At 52.1% G+C, this 16,358-nt stretch overlaps 1 protein-coding gene and 1 non-coding gene across 6 annotated transcripts in view; one reads left to right on the plus strand and one right to left on the minus strand.

The window, feature by feature from the left end:
* Positions 1-1,770: 1,770 nt before the first annotated feature.
* The window catches only part of DIP2C (disco interacting protein 2 homolog C), a 294,331-nt gene continuing 279,743 nt past the window's right edge, over positions 1,771-16,358 (minus strand). For all 5 annotated transcript variants that reach the window (XM_027559454.1, XM_027559456.1, XM_027559453.1 and 2 more), the window contains 5 exons: positions 13,465-13,522; positions 12,012-12,086; positions 10,219-10,393; positions 8,136-8,259; positions 1,771-5,448 (listed from right to left, as the gene is read on the minus strand). In XM_027559454.1, the coding sequence (XP_027415255.1) occupies positions 5,196-5,448; positions 8,136-8,259; positions 10,219-10,393; positions 12,012-12,086; positions 13,465-13,522 (685 nt within the window). In that variant the 3' untranslated portion in view covers positions 1,771-5,195. The remainder of the gene's footprint in view (positions 5,449-8,135; positions 8,260-10,218; positions 10,394-12,011; positions 12,087-13,464; positions 13,523-16,358) is intronic.
* On the plus strand, positions 9,112-9,180 carry LOC113903792. Its single transcript, XR_003514325.1, has one exon. It is a non-coding gene; the product is annotated as a small nucleolar RNA SNORD31 (small nucleolar RNA).

The raw sequence follows: 16,358 nt of genomic DNA on the forward strand, positions 1-16,358 counted from the left end.
GGTACGTCCAGTCCCTTGGAAAGCATCTGTGGGAAAGCTGTGAGGGGATGGCTCTGGCTGGGTTACCCTCACCTCTGCTCTGACCCGGGCTTCACCAAAGTGTGGGTCCCAACACTGTCCTATCCTCCTGATGGTCAGCAGAGAAGGGAGGCATCAAGCTTGCTGACCTCGGCCCTAGGGCTGCTCCCCTGCACCTCCTGAATGCCTCCTAGGGCAAGAGGGAGTTGCACCTGCAGACAACACTGGCCTCTGTCCCCCCAGAGTCCACACTAACATGGAAACAAAGTGGCAGGGGAGCTGAGGCCAGGCTCAGCCCCCCATGCCCACTGTCTTGACTTCCGTTTCCACCGCACCTTCGCATTTCTGCAGGTCAGCCTGTCCCCAGAGCCTGACAGCCCAGGTGGGCCCTGCGCCCTCCCACATGGCGCCAAGTGAGGGGCTGGAGGAGAGGCTTTCCCGCTGACTGTGCTCAGAGCCGGACCCCTGCCTGCCCACCTGCTGGCCTCCTGCCCCAGCCCTGGGAGGGTCCCCAACTCTTCCCCCCATGAATAATGAAGTCAGGGAGTGACAGCAACATGCAGGGTGGAGGGGTGAGGGGCAGGAAGGGAGAGGAGGGTCTATCCCAGCCTGAGGAGCTGACACTGGGGCTGTCCCAAGGCAGCAAGGCCCACCCAAATCTCACACTGACCTTGGTGCTGCCAATACTTTGTTCACGGATTAACCTTAAAATCGAGAAGACAGCAGAGATAGGCGGAAGGACCCACTGGAGGGGAGCCAGAGTGGCCATGACGGGAAGATGCCGCTCAGGGACCAGAGCCGGCCACCAGGGACGGTGGAAGACAGAGACGGGCCCAGCGGTCAGCACCGGGCAGGCTCTGCTGAGCAGGGGGAGTGAGTGAGTCACAGAGGACCTGGCGTGGAGGGAATGGAACCTCTCTCCTCGGAAGCAGTGACACTGAGTCCCTCCACGTGGCCAGACTGACTGGCCACCTGACTCAGGCCACCAAGACGTCAACAAGGACAGTAAGACCCAGAATTATGATCAATCTGCCAACCAAACTCCTGCCTGTGTGCCCTGGCCTCAGCACAGTGCTGGAGGGCGTGGAGCAAGGCAGCAGAAGGAACTCTACATGTGCGCGCGGGGACACAGGTGCTGCCCGAGCACAGCCACTCTAGGCGGATCTCTTGGCAATGCCCAGTCACCCAAACAGGTGGTCTACACCAGCTACTGATGTCCACACCCCCAATTAGCACAGGTGGTCCTGGTTCCAGGGGAATTCTAACACAAAGGCACTCAGTGAGGCCTGGTGATTTTATCCTTTCCTAACCATTAGGCTGGAAGTCAGTTAACCCACTACCACTTTCCAAGACACAAAGACAAAAGAAACACAAAGATAATTTGGGTTGGAATTGTCAGCGAGACCTCGGTCCTGGCCAAGGAGCAGCAGAGGTTGTGCACACAGACTCACACTCCTTGTCCCTCAAGGTTACCAATAATCTGTACACTTGGAGAAAATGTGAACAAATATATTTAGATATATTTAAAAGAATTAAAAAAAAACATTTCACAAAACATTTGTTGCCATAGGAATTTTTTAGCAATAAATGCCCACATCAAAATTTAAACATTGTTCAAAGTATGATTATCTGTACTGATAAATAATGCAACAAATTATGTAAACAGAGTGGGATCCATTCCTGGTAGGAGTCACTACCTTCCTGGGATGGAAGCTGGCCCAGCTCTCCAGGGGACCAATTAAGAAACTGCTATTTTCAGAGCAACAAAAATAAAAGCTTTTATTTGTTCATTTGAATATAAAACAGGCGTTATCACAGATGTACAAAGCTTACTGGTGGTTTAACATACGAGAAGGTTGCTGTCCTTTGCACATAAAAATTTTGTTTGGAACCGTGATTGGCTGAGCACATGAATCTCTCTAACCAGTCACCACACTATGAAGCAACGCTGCTAGCATCTATCAAGGGACCATTTCCCTTGGGAAAGTGTCAAGCAGGGTTAGATAGATATAACAAACAAGCACCATGAGGAAGCCGCCCTGTTGGTTGGTCTGAGTCTTGGTGGTCGCTGTGTACCCTCCTTTGTGCAAGTTGACCACACGGTTTTGTCTGACTTCAAAAGCACAAGGTCACGAGACAAACACTGGCTGTATTCTCATGAACGACTCGTCCCAGCAGTTTCCACTAACAGTACAGAACGATCCTCCTTTATTGCTAAGTGGGTGGTACTGAGAGTCTCATTCCCTTTTTCTTGCACAACAGAACCTGGATCCCAGCCCTGAGCCCTTGGCCCTCACCGCTGGCACAGGCAGCAGGACCGAGGCCTCACGAGGGCACCAGCAACCTCACACCCCCTTGCTGGGCCTAAGTCCCGCTTCCTCATCAGTGTCTGACCCGAAACTGCCCCCCTCCTGCCCTTCCACAGGGCGGGTGTGTGTCCTGTGTGTGTGGTGGGCCCCCCCACCCTTCCACACTGTGGGTGTATGTGTCCTCTGTGGTGGGGTCACCCCCGTACCCTTCCACATGGTGGGCGTGTATCTTCTGTGTTTGGGTCCCCCCTACCCTTCAACACGGGGGGGTGTGTGTGTGGTGGGGGGTGGGGTTCTCCCCGGCCCTTCCACATGGTGGGTATCTTCTGTGTTGGGGTCCCCCCTACCCTTCCACACGGTGGGTGTGTGGTGGGGTCCCCCCTACACTTCTACACAGTGGGCATGTATCTTCTGTGTGTGTTGGGGTCCCCCCCGGCACTTTCACACAGTGGGCGTGTATCTTGTGTGTGTGTGGTAGGGTCCCCCCAGCCCTTCCACATGGTGAGCGTGTACCTTCTGCGTGTGGTGGGGTCCCCCCTACACTTCCACACAGTGGGTATTTCTCTTCTGTGTGTGTGGTGGGGTCCCCTTGGCCCTTCCACATGGTGGGCAGGTGTCTTCTCTGTGTGTGGTGGGGTCCCCCTTGGGAAGCAGAAGACTGGGAATGTTTATCTGAAGCATGTGGAGAAATACTCATACACAGCAATGAAATCAAAATATTATTTTAAAAATCAAATAACCTGTGGAGATGGAAGAAACCCCACATGCAGACAAATTTTTAAAAAATGCCACTTAAAATTCTAACAGCAATTAGCCTTGGATCTCCGAAGTCAAACAAAACTCTCTTGTGGCAAAGGGCTCAGTGCCAGTGCACAGAGCAAGGCAGGTGAGACCACCACACAGAGAGGGTCTCAGTCTCGCCAGCAACACTCTGAACCAGGCAGACCCCACACAGGAACCCCGGGCACACTGGGGCAATCATGGAGGGGATCTCACTCGGAAGCTGGTACCTCTTCTTGGCTGGACGCCGATGAGCTGGTTCAATCCAGGAGTGTGCGAGGGGCTTTCAAAATTTCAAGGTGCATGAGGCGGCGGCAGCAGCAGCAAGAGACGGAAATCAGAAGCATGTCCTTGCAGCAGGAGTGACGACGGGGCTGGGGACCTCCCACTCCAGCCAGCACAGCTGGGGCAGCTCCGTGCATGACCTCCTAGTGAGTCTCCTCCCTTAGAGCCGCTGAGGGAGTCAGCGCAACCCGCTGCCAATGACCACAGAACAACATTCCTTTTCATACCAAGGACCAAAAAAAGGGACAAACAAAACGATGAAAACACTGTGCAATGATTCTTGTAGCCGAGGGAGCGCGTGCAGTGGGCCCGCTGCTCCCCAGGCCACGCGTTGCGGTGGGCACGCGGCACCGACAGTCCGTCACGACCCCGCGGCAGAGGGAAAGTGCACACCCGGCTCCAGTCCGCCACCTCCGAGGCGCTGGCCCCACAGCTGGTCTCTGGCTCCAGAATAGAAGCTCTGGGCTGCAGGCCGTCTGGTTGCTCACACCAGCAACGGCGAGAGTCTATCTACAGTGCAGCGGAGGGGACACCATGCAAGTGACAGGTTCTGTGTTTTAAACTTTAAAATTCCCTTTGTTCTTAGTGAACTTATATCTCATATATATATATATCTGTTGTGATGCTATCCACGCAAGATAATACAACACTTTTTATATTAGCAAACATTACAAGACTTTAATATTCTTGAATGTTTTCTCTGTTATACTTCTAAAGAGATCAAAATAAATTAAACGTTTTGTACATAATTACATATGGAGTTAACTTATTTTATCTTTTTAGTTTAGTACAAAGATATCTGCAAGGTAATTGCCGAAATACACCTTATTTATAATTTCCTCTCATTCTATGATAACTTGGAGGGCCGATCATCAGTCTGTTTCTTGAGTATGTTTCTGACAAAGAAAGCGGCTAAAATCTAATTGGAAGGTGCTATTTGGAAGGCTTTCTCGTACCTTGACACACTGTCCTAAAAGGATGGGCTCCAGCAATGGCTTAAATCAGTAGCAGGTCCATGGCATTAAGATTTCATGACACATTAAAACAGAGAAAACAATTCTTTGTCACACTACATGAATTGTTTAAAAGAACCCATCTGGAGGGCAGAATATTTTTTTTAATTGCTATTTTGGCTTAACAAAATACCACATTTACGAAGAAAGCACTTATTATTCAATAAGTAAAAAAAAAGAAAAGAAAGTTCTTGAAAAGGGCTTTTCCAACAAACTAAAGGCAGTTAACGCAAAGTCCTCGTGAGCAAACTTCACATTCACGTCTCATCCCTGTGTGACCAGGATGCATGGGAAGTCTCCCCACCACATGGTGAGGCTCTGCTGGGGAAGGTGCCCTGGTGCCCACACTTGCGACACTGAACAGGGGGCCCCGGGCATCTACATGCTGTAGGCCACGCAAATGGAGGCCCCAGGCGTGTACATGTTGTAGGCCACGTAGATAAGACACTACGTGGGCGTCTACATGTTGTAGGCCATGTAGATGGGGGCTCCAGGTGTCTACATGTTGTAGGCCACATAGATGAGACACTATGTAGCGTCTACACATTGTAGGCCATGTAGACAGGGGCCCCGGGTGTCCTACGTGGGCGTCTACACATTGTCGGCCACGTAGATGGGGGCCCCGGGCATCTACATGTTGCAGGCCATGTAGATGGGACACTATGTGGCGTCTATATGCTGCAGGCCACATAAATGGGGGCCCCGGGCGTCTACATGCTGTAGGCCATGTAGATGTGGGCCCCGGGCGTCTACATGCTGTAGGCCACGTAGAAGGGACACTACATGGCGTCTACATGTTGTAGGCCACGTAGATGGGGTCCAGCTGGTCGGCCAGGAAGCCGTCACGCAGGTGCATGCGCTGCTTCTCGCCCCGGGAGTTGATGGGGATGACGCCGATGTCCACCACCACCACCACCCCCACCACCAGGTAGTGCTCCTCCAGGACCACGTTGGTCACCAGGGGGACCAGGTCCAGGGCTTCCTGCTCGGACCCATCGAGCTCAACCACAACCACCAGCAAGTTTGTCCAGGTGAACACGGCACTGGAAGAAAAAGAAGCATCACTGTACAATTGCAACGACTCCATTCTGTCTGGACGCCCCACTGGGTTCCTGTTGGGCACTGAGCCTTCTCTGGTCTGCAGGTTCCAGAGCAGCTCTGACACTCCATGCGTCCACACCTCTTACCAACCTGCTCTCGGGGTGGCAGCCCATCCCCGCCTTCCCTGGATCCACCCAAGGCCCTAAGGGTGCAGCCCATCCCCAAAGGCACTTGGGAAGCCTGCAGTGCAGTCGGCAGGACCGTTGCTGAGCTGGGACAGTGGGCACTAGGGCTAGTCAGACAGGCCTGCCTCTGTCCCCAGGGGGTGAACATGTGTGCCCATGAGCAGAAGAGCCACCATGCTGGGTCAGGTACCTCAGAGCTCGACTGCAGACCTGGGGCGCACGGACAGATTCTGTCTCAGGAACTGGGTGAGAGCAACACAGGGGACCTGATTCAGGTGGGTGAGTTCCTGGGGACACCAGAGCTCCATCCAGAAGTGTCTTACTTGGATCTTTCAGGAGGACCACCCACAGTATCTTGTCTGCCCAGTTTCTAAAAGCCTAACTAAGTCCAATGTTTTACACTTTAGGCCACCTTGACGTCAGGTAGTAGGGCTTTTAAAACATGAATGTTTAAGAACCTTAGAGCACCGGAGCCCCGTAGATGGCGGGGTCAAGCTCCGGGGCCTGCTGGAGTCAGATACAGAGAATGTTCTGTTTCAGCTGTGAGGCAGGAAGTGTCTGGGGAAAGTCATCACTGTTTCCTAAAAGCATAGGGTATGCCTGTTTAAAAAAAAATGTGTATTTTGCTTAGTATGGCCGATGATGACATTAAAATGGAAGAGGGACACTGGAGACTCCTGGGGCTGGCTCTGTGACGAGTGTCACCCCAAGGGAGCTGCACGAGAGAACTGCATGTCTGTGAGTCACATGGGACTGTTCGTGGCCACGCTGGGGATGGTTTTATCCTGACATCTGGTGTTGAGGGTGCAGCATCAGGGTCAGTGTGGATCCCACAGTTCACTTAAGGGGTGCAGGAGGCAGCAGGAGGCAGCGGGAGGCTGCTGGAGCCTGCCTGGGGCCACAGCGGCTGAGGGTGGCTGGGCCGTGCTCAGTGAGGCAGTCACCGATGTGACCCAGCCTCACACACTCCCTTCTCTGCACCAAGTGACTGATGGGGCTGCCTGGGGGAGACACAAACCTGGGGAGGGGGTGACAGCAGAGCTGTGGTGCTGCTCGCAGTCTGAGGAGAGAAGCCCCTCATGACCGAGCCTGCTGCTCCTTCCCTCTTGGGGCCTCTGAGAGTAGAGAAAGGAGCAAGCTTCATGGCATCTAAGTGACGCTCAGAGCAGGCAAGAGAAACCCACAGGGGAACCCTGGCCGCACACTTCCCAGTGGAAATGGCATCTTTCCAACTAGATAGAAAATATGTGAAGGAGGCAATACAAGCCACTTGAAATTATTTTCTTAAAAAATACAAAAACAGAAGGCTGAGATGGCTATTTACACCTCAGTGCAAACTGAGACGGACCCCTACCGTTTCTGGCTGACACCTTTCTGGAGCTCCTGCCTCGACACACGACACGCGAGTGGAGAGGCAGCTTTAGAAGTGGAGGACTTGTGCTCAGACGGGCTTTTTGCTGCTCACCCTGAAACACAGCACCGAGTGGGGACGAAGCTCTGCCGTCCACTCGCCCCTTCTGTCTGCCGAGTCCTCTGGCGGTGCAGCATGTGGCCGAGAACACCAGCCTGTGTCAGCTGACAAGAGGCAGCCGACACTCGCAGGCTAACCCATCTGCCCCCCTAGAGATTTCAGAAGGAGTCTCCCTGGGGTCTCCTGCCCTGAGCTTACAGACAGGGCCCCTCAGGCCTCCTCCCTTCAGGGAACTGGGAGGGGAGAGAACAGTGGCCAGTGGTGCCGAAGCCACTGTCCATGCTCAAGTGCCATGTGAAGGCCCTGAGGAGTGATTGGTGCTGCTGCTTCCAGGCACAGTCCCTTCGCCCAAGGGGCAGCCTCCACATACATCCCTCGGCAGCACTGCCTGAGATGCAGTAGAGTCACATGAGAGGACCCAGCACAGCCAAAGCAACACCAAGCTCCCTGTGGTTCCATCACACGAGGGTTCAACTCTCTTATCACTACACATCTGAGTGGGAAAGAAAGCTGAGTTTCCGAGAATGTTCATAATCAAAGATTCCCTTAGTTCAAGTAATTGGTAAAGTTATTCTTGTCAGTTGTGTAAACCTTGGGATAATGACAACATGCAGTCCATCTTTCCTTAAAAGCAAGGAGACCTCTTTCATCTTTAGGGTACTGAGTGCATCAGGATGAGTTTAGAAGTGACTGACACGTGCAAGTTACAGCCACCCAGTGGCCAGGGCGGGCACGGTGTGGCCTCCAAAGGTGGTGGGATGGGTGACCCGTCATTGACGACCCTATGACGCTGGCAAGCATGGCCTCTCCTGGAGCTGAGGCCTTCCCACAGGGCTCGCTGGGTTCAGGCTCCCTGTGGACAGTGTTTTCCCCTACATCACGTTTTCCGCAACAAAAAAACAAACAATCGGCTCCTTGGAAACACCCCCCAGCCATCCGTCCATCACCCTCAGGAAGAGCACCAACCGCACCAGTGGTGCTCATTAGAGGTTCGGGTTCACCCTGGCCCTCGGGCTGCCTGCCCGCTCCTCACCATTCCGTGACGCTCTTGTGGGCTCTGATGACCGAGGTCTCGATGTCTATCGGGTGATACCTCATGCCGCGCAGCTCCATGGCCTCGTCCAGGGCCCCCACCACGTAGAGGGCATCATGGCGCTCTGCGTGGGGAATGGACTCTATGTGAGCTTCACTGCAAAATTGCTCGAGTCTCTTAAAGAATAAAGACGAGCGCTACCCCTGAACATGGAAGAGAGGTACAAGAAAGACCCCTGAGCAAGGGTCCAGTCTCCCTTCTCAGGGAACCTGCAGCCCCAGATGCTCAGGGACGAGGTGTGGCGGTGGGGGGTGGGGGCCGTGTGGCCAGCCACATGCCTGCACAGTCCCTTCACCCAAGGGGCAGCCTCCACATACATCCCTCGGCAGCACTGCCTGAGATGCAGTAGAGTCACATGAGAGGACCCAGCACAGCCAAAGCAACACCAAGCTCCCTGTGGTTCCATCACATGAGGGTTCAACTCTCTTATCACTACACGTCTGAGTGGGAAAGAAAGCTGAGTTTCCGAGAATGTTGACAAAGATTCCCTTAGTTCAAGTAATTGGTAAAGTTATTCTTGTCAGTTGTGTAAACCTTGGGATAATGACAACATGCAGTCCATCTCTTAAAAACAAGACCTCTTTCATCTTTAGGGTACTGAGTGCATCAGGGTGAGTTTACGAGAAGTGACTGACACGTGCAATACCAGAAAATAAATCTTCTCCATCTCCAGGCTAAGGCAGACTAGATGGAGGCAGTCACTTGCTGACTTCTGACTGCAGCTGCTGGGGCCTCCACCCTCCCAGCCCCACGGACTCCACAGTGCTGAGGTCTGGGCTCACAGCTGCTGGGGCCTCCACCCTCCCAGCCCCACTGGGCTCCACAGTGCTGAGTGCTAAGCTTAGTTCCTCAAGGAATCCCAGAGGGCACCCCCCAGTGAAACAGTCTATGACTTCCCCAAACTGAAAATACAATGCCAGCCAGCGACTAGATCAATGCCGCCCCAGTCTGATCCCTGTGATGGGAAGGTGTTTTCTGAGCTTTTGCCTGCAGTGAGAAGCTGAGCGGGCTTCACAGCCCAGGACACTGTGTCGACCAGCTGCCAGCCTTTTAATGTGTCTGTGCTGAGACTCCACAGCCTGCAAGGACGTGCCTGCCCTCTGTGAGGGTGAAGAGGCTGGGCTCCTACGGAAAGGAGCGAGCCACGCTCCTGCTTAACACCAGTCTGAAGTTAGAAGGTCTGAAGAAAGAACACAGCACACAAAATGGAATCCAATCCTTGGAGGATATAAAATACGGAATGTTCTTATATAACTTACCTGTTTCAAATTAGCATACAATCATTTCAGCCTTCCTACATAAATGTTTTGTTTTTTAAACCTTAAAAAAGTAAAAGAAAATACAACACCAGAATATTTCGTACTTTTCCCCTGCATTCTTGCTGGTCTGGCCTGGTTGGCACGGCTCCTACCAGGCAGGTGGGCTGGAAGTCTCACTGATCTCCGGGGCTGGCAGATCTCACAAGAAACCTCAGGCCCCCCACCCCGGAGTAACACTCAAGTCCTGCCTCTGTTTTCAGGAGTGGAGAGAGGACTCCAGGATCAGCAACGTGAGGAGCAGACAGGCTCCTACATGTCGGTTCTGTGTCACACCCACACCCAGCGCTACCCCTCTGCGCTACTGTTCCCTGAGGGCACCTGGCAGGACCAGAGCACTCAAGGCCAGTGCCTCCCGCTTGGAAGAGAACAATGCAGCTTCGGGGGATCCTGGGTGGGGCTGGAAGTGCCAGAGTTGGTGACAAGCCAGTGAGCTGCACTTACAGGCACTTGTTACAGACAACACAGCCCCCGGCCCCTGCCCTGATTTCACACGTGCTCCTAGCTCACAGAGGAGGACAGAGCATGGGACGTGCATCCTCAGCTGCTGACGCACACAGCCTGAACAGGCTCTCTCACCCTGGGCTCTCTCTCGCCCCACCCCGGCTCTCTCACCCTTGGCTGTCTCCAGGCTGCCTGCAGCAAGCACGCAAGCACACATGTTCTCCTGGGGCTGGGACTTCCTGCCTCCTATTGGGAATTCTCACCTCCATTTGCATCAGTGAGTTCAGTTCTCCGTAGAAATCCCAAGTAGCCTGTTCGTGCCCAGACTGTCTGTGTGTCTCCAAAGCTTAATCTTGAGTTGAAGTGATCCGACTGGAGGGATTCATCTCCATAAATAGTGAAGTAACCACTGGCATTGTGGGCACTGTGAACCCAGATCTGAAAGGAAGCAAAATGGACTGCATAAGTTAACCTGACATGATGTCCAGGGCAGAAACTACTTTTACAATTCAACGGATTGTATTCTGTCTGTCCCTGGCCTGCAAAAACAGGACGGCTTGTTTCCAGGGAAACACAGTCACCACAAAGTCTGCTGAAATGAAAACATGGCAGCACACTCGCGTTTGAGCAAACCCCCAACCAACATCTCGGAGAATCCTGTTGAAGTAGACGAACTAAGGGCTTTTGAAATAAATATCAAATGAATGAGGTTGTAAGAGTTTCCTTATATTTATTCAAATGTACTGATTGTTTCCAAAAAGCAAGCTGGAAAAATGTTAAAAAGCTTTCTGGCTTGTATACTTTGGGGAATATATTGTAAAGTAAAGTAACACAACACAAAAACTCTAGAAGAGAAAGGCATTGTAACAACAAAAAATGGAGGATAAAAATGCCTGCATGTTGTATCTTGGGAAATAGTATTTGAGTCAGGGACAAAGGGTCTGGCCAGCAGCCCTCCGCCACACCTGCCAGGGCAAACCAGGCAGCAGCCCAGGGATGAGGGTCTCCAGCAAGTGAGGGGAAGAGAACCTGTCAGACAGGTTCCCAGCATGCCAGGGTGCAGGGGTCTCCGCCCCTCGGCCCAGCGCTCAGCTCTGAAAGGCCGTGTGCTGTGAGGACAGCAGGGGCCAGAGATGGCAGGCACCATGTTTAATTTTCATTCTTAGACGTGCATTTAAAGGAAATTCCTAAATAGGGTCCGTATAGCATTTCATCATCTCGATTTTGATCTTCACATGGAGAGAGATGAGTGAGGGGCCAATAAACTGCCCAAGAAGGAAAAGGGTCTGGGGGTGACAGTGGCTGAGACTCAGGCCTCAACACCACTCCCTCCCTGTGTACAGGAATGCGTGTGTGCCACGGTGCCTGAGAGAGCGGAGTGGCTGGTGTGTGAGTCGGGTGCCGTCAAAGGCAGTGCTTTGTGTGCGACCAGGACAGGTTAGAAGAAGAGAGGCAGCTGACCACAGGCTGGGTGGCACCTATAGGAGAGTCCTTGTGGGCAGGTCATGGTCACTGTGGCCTGGCCTTGGAGAGGAAAACGGGGGCGGGGTGGCAGACATGTTGAAGCAGGTTAATCAGGGAGTGAGGTGGACGGGAAGGGCAGAGGGCGCTCATGGCCAGCAAGCAGGGCGTTTCAGGACAGCAGCCCAGGAAGGGTCTCCTGTGGCCGCATGCAGCCAGTGGTGTGTGGGGCACAGGGTGGGTGGGGGGGTCACTGGATAGGTTGCATCGTCAATACAAGGGAGTAAAAGTGACTTTCTGACCCAGACAAACACCTGTCGTGTCCCCAGTCTGCCTGCCATGGTTGTTGGTGCTGCTATGATTTTGGGTTTGGCAAGATTCCCTCTGCACATTCTCTATCATGTTCCTGATGAAAGACTTCTCTGCTGTGAAGCAAGCACATGGAACTCAAATGGAGAGCTGAAAAACAAGGAAACTCTGCCCACACACAGGAAGTTTCCTCTTTGCTGAATGTTTTGGAGAGAAATGTGATAGTCGCTAAGCAAACACCACTTCATAATCCTGAACCTTCACAGACACCCATCCCATTCCTCACCTCGCCCAGATGTGAGTCTCCCAAGGGTCCTTTCGTTTCTGGATTGGCAATGATGATCCGCACCCCTGGAAGTATCTAAGTGGGAAGGAACAGTCTTGTTAGTAGGCAGACAGGCAGATGCTTCATGCAAAGTGCGTGTTTTCCCTATTAAAATGGTTTAGAAAGTGAATGGCTTTAAATCAAAATTGTATACCACAGCATCACATAATGACAGCAAATCAATGACATTTCATTGTAATTATGTACAATGACAAAGCCTGTGTTAAAATGATCCTAAAAGTGAGACTTTGAACAAAAACATGATAAATGACATAATTTAACAAGCTTGATGCTTGCAAAGTAGAACTAGCGGAGCTGCTTTGTGGTGTCCAGAAGAGACAGCAGTTCCGCCAGAGCGTCTGCCGCACCAAGCAGATGTCGCCCCTGCGGCCCTGCCCCTCCTCTGCCACACCGCCCACTTTTCCTGTTGGCTGACAAGAGCACAACATTGATACTGAGCACCTCCTTCTTAATGGACATTTAGCTCAGAAATGCTCTGAATTCCACTGGAACCATGTAAAGAATCAAAAGCTGATTCTGGAAGTTTAGAATGGAGCCCCTCTTGGTTCAGCTACTAACTGTACAGCTGAGATAAGGCAACACACCTGTAGTGAGAGCTATGGGAGCACGTCTGGTGAATGGCCCACCAGGTCAAGCTGGGTGGGTGGGCAGTGCTGAATCCCACCTTAAAGAAAACAGTACCAAGAACTCTAACCATCAGCCGTGAAGACACAGACTGTAAAAGGTCCCAAACAACATGCCTCTAGAATTATGTTAAGTGGAGAAGAGATCTGACAATAGGGGCCGGGGTGAAAAAAAGTCTTCATTCAGGTTTAAATACATTCCTTGCACTTCAGTTCTATAAATGACACGGCAGGCGACTAGCTGTCATGATAACCAGTCTTTGTCTAGTTCCACAGTAAACAAGCTCTGCCTGCCGGCCAAGGCCCATGGACATTTGGACCCAATGTACCGACAACATTGCCAGCCTGCCTTTCTCAGTTGGGGTAACCATGCCCAGAGGTGCTAAGTGTGAGTGAAGAGGCTGAGGAGCTGTCCCTATGGCCTCCTTTTCCTGCTGCTCCTCCTCTGGGTGGAATGCAAGGAAGGGCTGGAGTTGGAAAAGCTGCTGTAGACCCGGAGACACCCGTGGGAGTGGAGGCCACGCAGAACAGAACAGAACAAGAGAGAAGGTGCCATGGCCCTGGGGCTTCCTTTGACGTTCTGTGCTCATAGTCAAAACCAGTTGATATATTCAGTTCAGTTGCTCAGTCGTGTCCAACTCTTTGGATTTATTACTTTTCAAGAAAACTTTTTTGGAAAACAGTCTTCCATGTACTTCTTAACTTTTCAAAGCCCCCAAACTGAGACTTGTGTTCAAATGTATATGCATGTACCTTTCTTCCGTACTTACTTTTCCTGACTCCATCAGGGGCAAACTATGAGGAGAGCCTCTTTCCACTAAGCGTACTCTACAAAGAAAAACAGAAGGTGTTACTACTGTGTGCTCTGGACCCTGGCTCCCTCCTCCACATCTAGCACTTGGGTCAACGCCCAGCAGTTTGATGGGCACATTAGCTCTGTTGACAAGCATTACCCAATGCAAAGGGAGTCGAGGAGTCAAAGAAAAAGCAGACAACTGCAGAGAGGAGACAGTGGGGGCCACCACACAGGCCACAAGAGCATGGAGACGCAGCCCCACCTATCAACCCACAGCGTCTGTGCATTGATGTAACGGGGTCAATACAGCGTGTGCAGAAAAGGGAGAGTGAGCATTAAGCTGCATTCCTCAAAGAGCTGCCACTCCTGTGACAGCAGACCTCTTGGGCCTGTCCCCTGCAACACAGGGGCCACAGACCCCATAGCACAGCATCCACCGCCTCAGCCAGGGACACTGGAGAGGACTGGTCAGTTCAGACAGCAAAATCTCCTTTCTGGAAAGAAGTGCTTTTCAATCTAAGAACTATTTGCTGGTGAGGTACTCAAGAACTGTGGAGGACCCTGGTGCCAGTCACAACCCAGCCCACTGAGCCCTCCTCAGCTGTATTACTTTATCCCATGACTGGGTTCAGTTCTCTCCATGTTACTCTCAGAGTGTGATGCTGACCAATCATCTACAGACAACTTTTACTTCAGGAAAATGGAGTGAAAGGGAACCCCCTCATTTCCAATTTTATCAATTTGATTTCTCTTTTTTCCTTGATACATCTGGGCTAAAAGTTATCAATTTTATTTGTCTTGTCAATGAACCATCCTTTTAGTTTTATTCATCTTTACTACTATTTTGCTTCTATTTCACTTTTTTCTGCTCTGATCTGTATGCTTTCTTTCTGGTATTAACTTTGGGTTTTGTTTGTCCTTCTTTCTCTAGTTGCTTCAGGTATAAGATTATGTTGTTTCTCTAGTTGCTTCAGGGCAGCCGGCCTCTCGTCCTCATCCTGCCCTCAGAGTTCATCTTGTCTCCTGTCCCTGCTGGGCAGGTGGATCTTATCTGAAATGCGAAAACTCTACTGCTAAGAATTTCCCTGTGGCCTCCTCCCTGCTGAGTGGTGGCAGGGACCTGGGCAAGCATGCCGGCCGGACAAAGAGTTTCTTCTCTGGTCAGCATGGAACAGTGCTCTATGTCAGTGATTTCAGGCAAGCAGGAAGGGGCACCAGGACCACTCAGGGGTGGTCCTGTCTTGTCAGCAAATGCCACATGGTGGGGGTGGGGTGGGGTGGGGTGGTCTTTCACCCACTTGAGAATATCCACAAGAGCAAAGAAAAAACCACCCCTAGAAGAAGGCAGAGCTGTGTCTCCTGGAAGAGCTGAGAGACATGCACACGCGTTCAGCACATATGAGAGGGATGGAGGCTCACAGAAACCCAGGAAACTTGTGGGAGATAAGAGGGCGTAGGCTGGAGTGGGCGGGCAGCTCTGTCCACCGCCTGTGCACCACAGACAGGGAGGCTCTCTCCTGACTGCACACCGCCACCCAGCACTCCCAGGACATGGCACAATCAGGAAACCACACCTTCTGCCCCACGGGTGCTGTCAGGAGCCGGTCACTTCAGAGCCATGGAAAACAGCCAGTATGGCATGTCCTGGCGCTGGTCAGGAGGGCATGGGGGCGCCTGTCTCTTGATGGCCACTCCAGTGGTCACTGGTGACCTGGAGGACGAGCGCCACTCACACCAAGAGGAGCCGATGGAGCCTAGTGTGGTCCACCAGGCGGCCCTGCCTTAAGTGTACTGACGGTGTTCTGTATCTGATGCGCCCACAACAGCATCTTAGAGAAAAACCCCAATGATCGTTTTGGGCCAACCCAACATAAAATTATCTTCAAATAATTTTTGTAGGGAGTAAAGCAAATTTCTTTTTAAAGCCTACTAGTTATGTTTGGAAATGTTATGCCCCCAAAGAGGTCCCTTAATCTCTTCAGCACTAAGGGTCTGCATCTTGAAGATGTCTGGATAGGCCTCTGCTGCAGGGGGCTGGTGTCTCTTGGGAGCCAGTGGTTCTTTCTGCTACCAGACGGGCTGTCTCCTGGGAGTCCCTGTGAACAGCAGGGTCTAAAACAAGGGTTCCAGGGGATCAGGAGGCACCACAAAGAGTGAAGCAGAACAAAGTGTTCAGGGGAACACAGTGCTTCTTAGTCTCAGCACCACTGCCGTTCTGGTCATCTGCTGTGTGGCAGAGGCCTGTCCTGGGCACTGCAAGATGTTCAGCTGCCTCACTGGCCTCCACCCACCACATGCCACCAGGACCACTTCCCACATCATGCTCATCAGACAGGGCACCACGGCAACCCATCTGCAGTGGGGCATACCACCTGGGTATGACTGGCCTGAATGGCATGGCAGGCCCCTCTGTAGCCTTGCCCCCGACACTCTCTCACATGGGAACTCAGCAGGCAAGAGGAACACACTTGGCCAGGCCAAGTGGTGGCTCTTGGTTTCCCACCCACAACTCTCCCCAGCTCTCTCACATGTTGTGAGCAAATGCACATGTCAGTAGGCACCACTGAGAACAAGCAGACACGGAGCACAGTATCTGGCCTCACAACACATCCACAAGCACCTCCAGCCACTTATAAAAGGACTCTTTGTATCAGAATCACTCTATTATCACGTCAAAGAAACAGCAATGCACGGGAATCTCCACAACCACACAGAGGAACAACCCAATCACTGGGGACGTCTGTAGAAAAACGACAGAATTCTCTCCCCCTCAGGCACATCAGGAGGCACCCCTTTGGGAGCTGAAATTCTGTGACAGATTTCTGATTTTCTCCCCACCTTCTGTCCCACCCCGTGAGGTGGATTCAC

Source organism: Bos indicus x Bos taurus, chromosome 13, assembly GCF_003369695.1.
Source record: "Bos indicus x Bos taurus breed Angus x Brahman F1 hybrid chromosome 13, Bos_hybrid_MaternalHap_v2.0, whole genome shotgun sequence".
In the NCBI taxonomy this organism is placed as follows: Eukaryota; Metazoa; Chordata; class Mammalia; order Artiodactyla; family Bovidae; genus Bos; species Bos indicus x Bos taurus.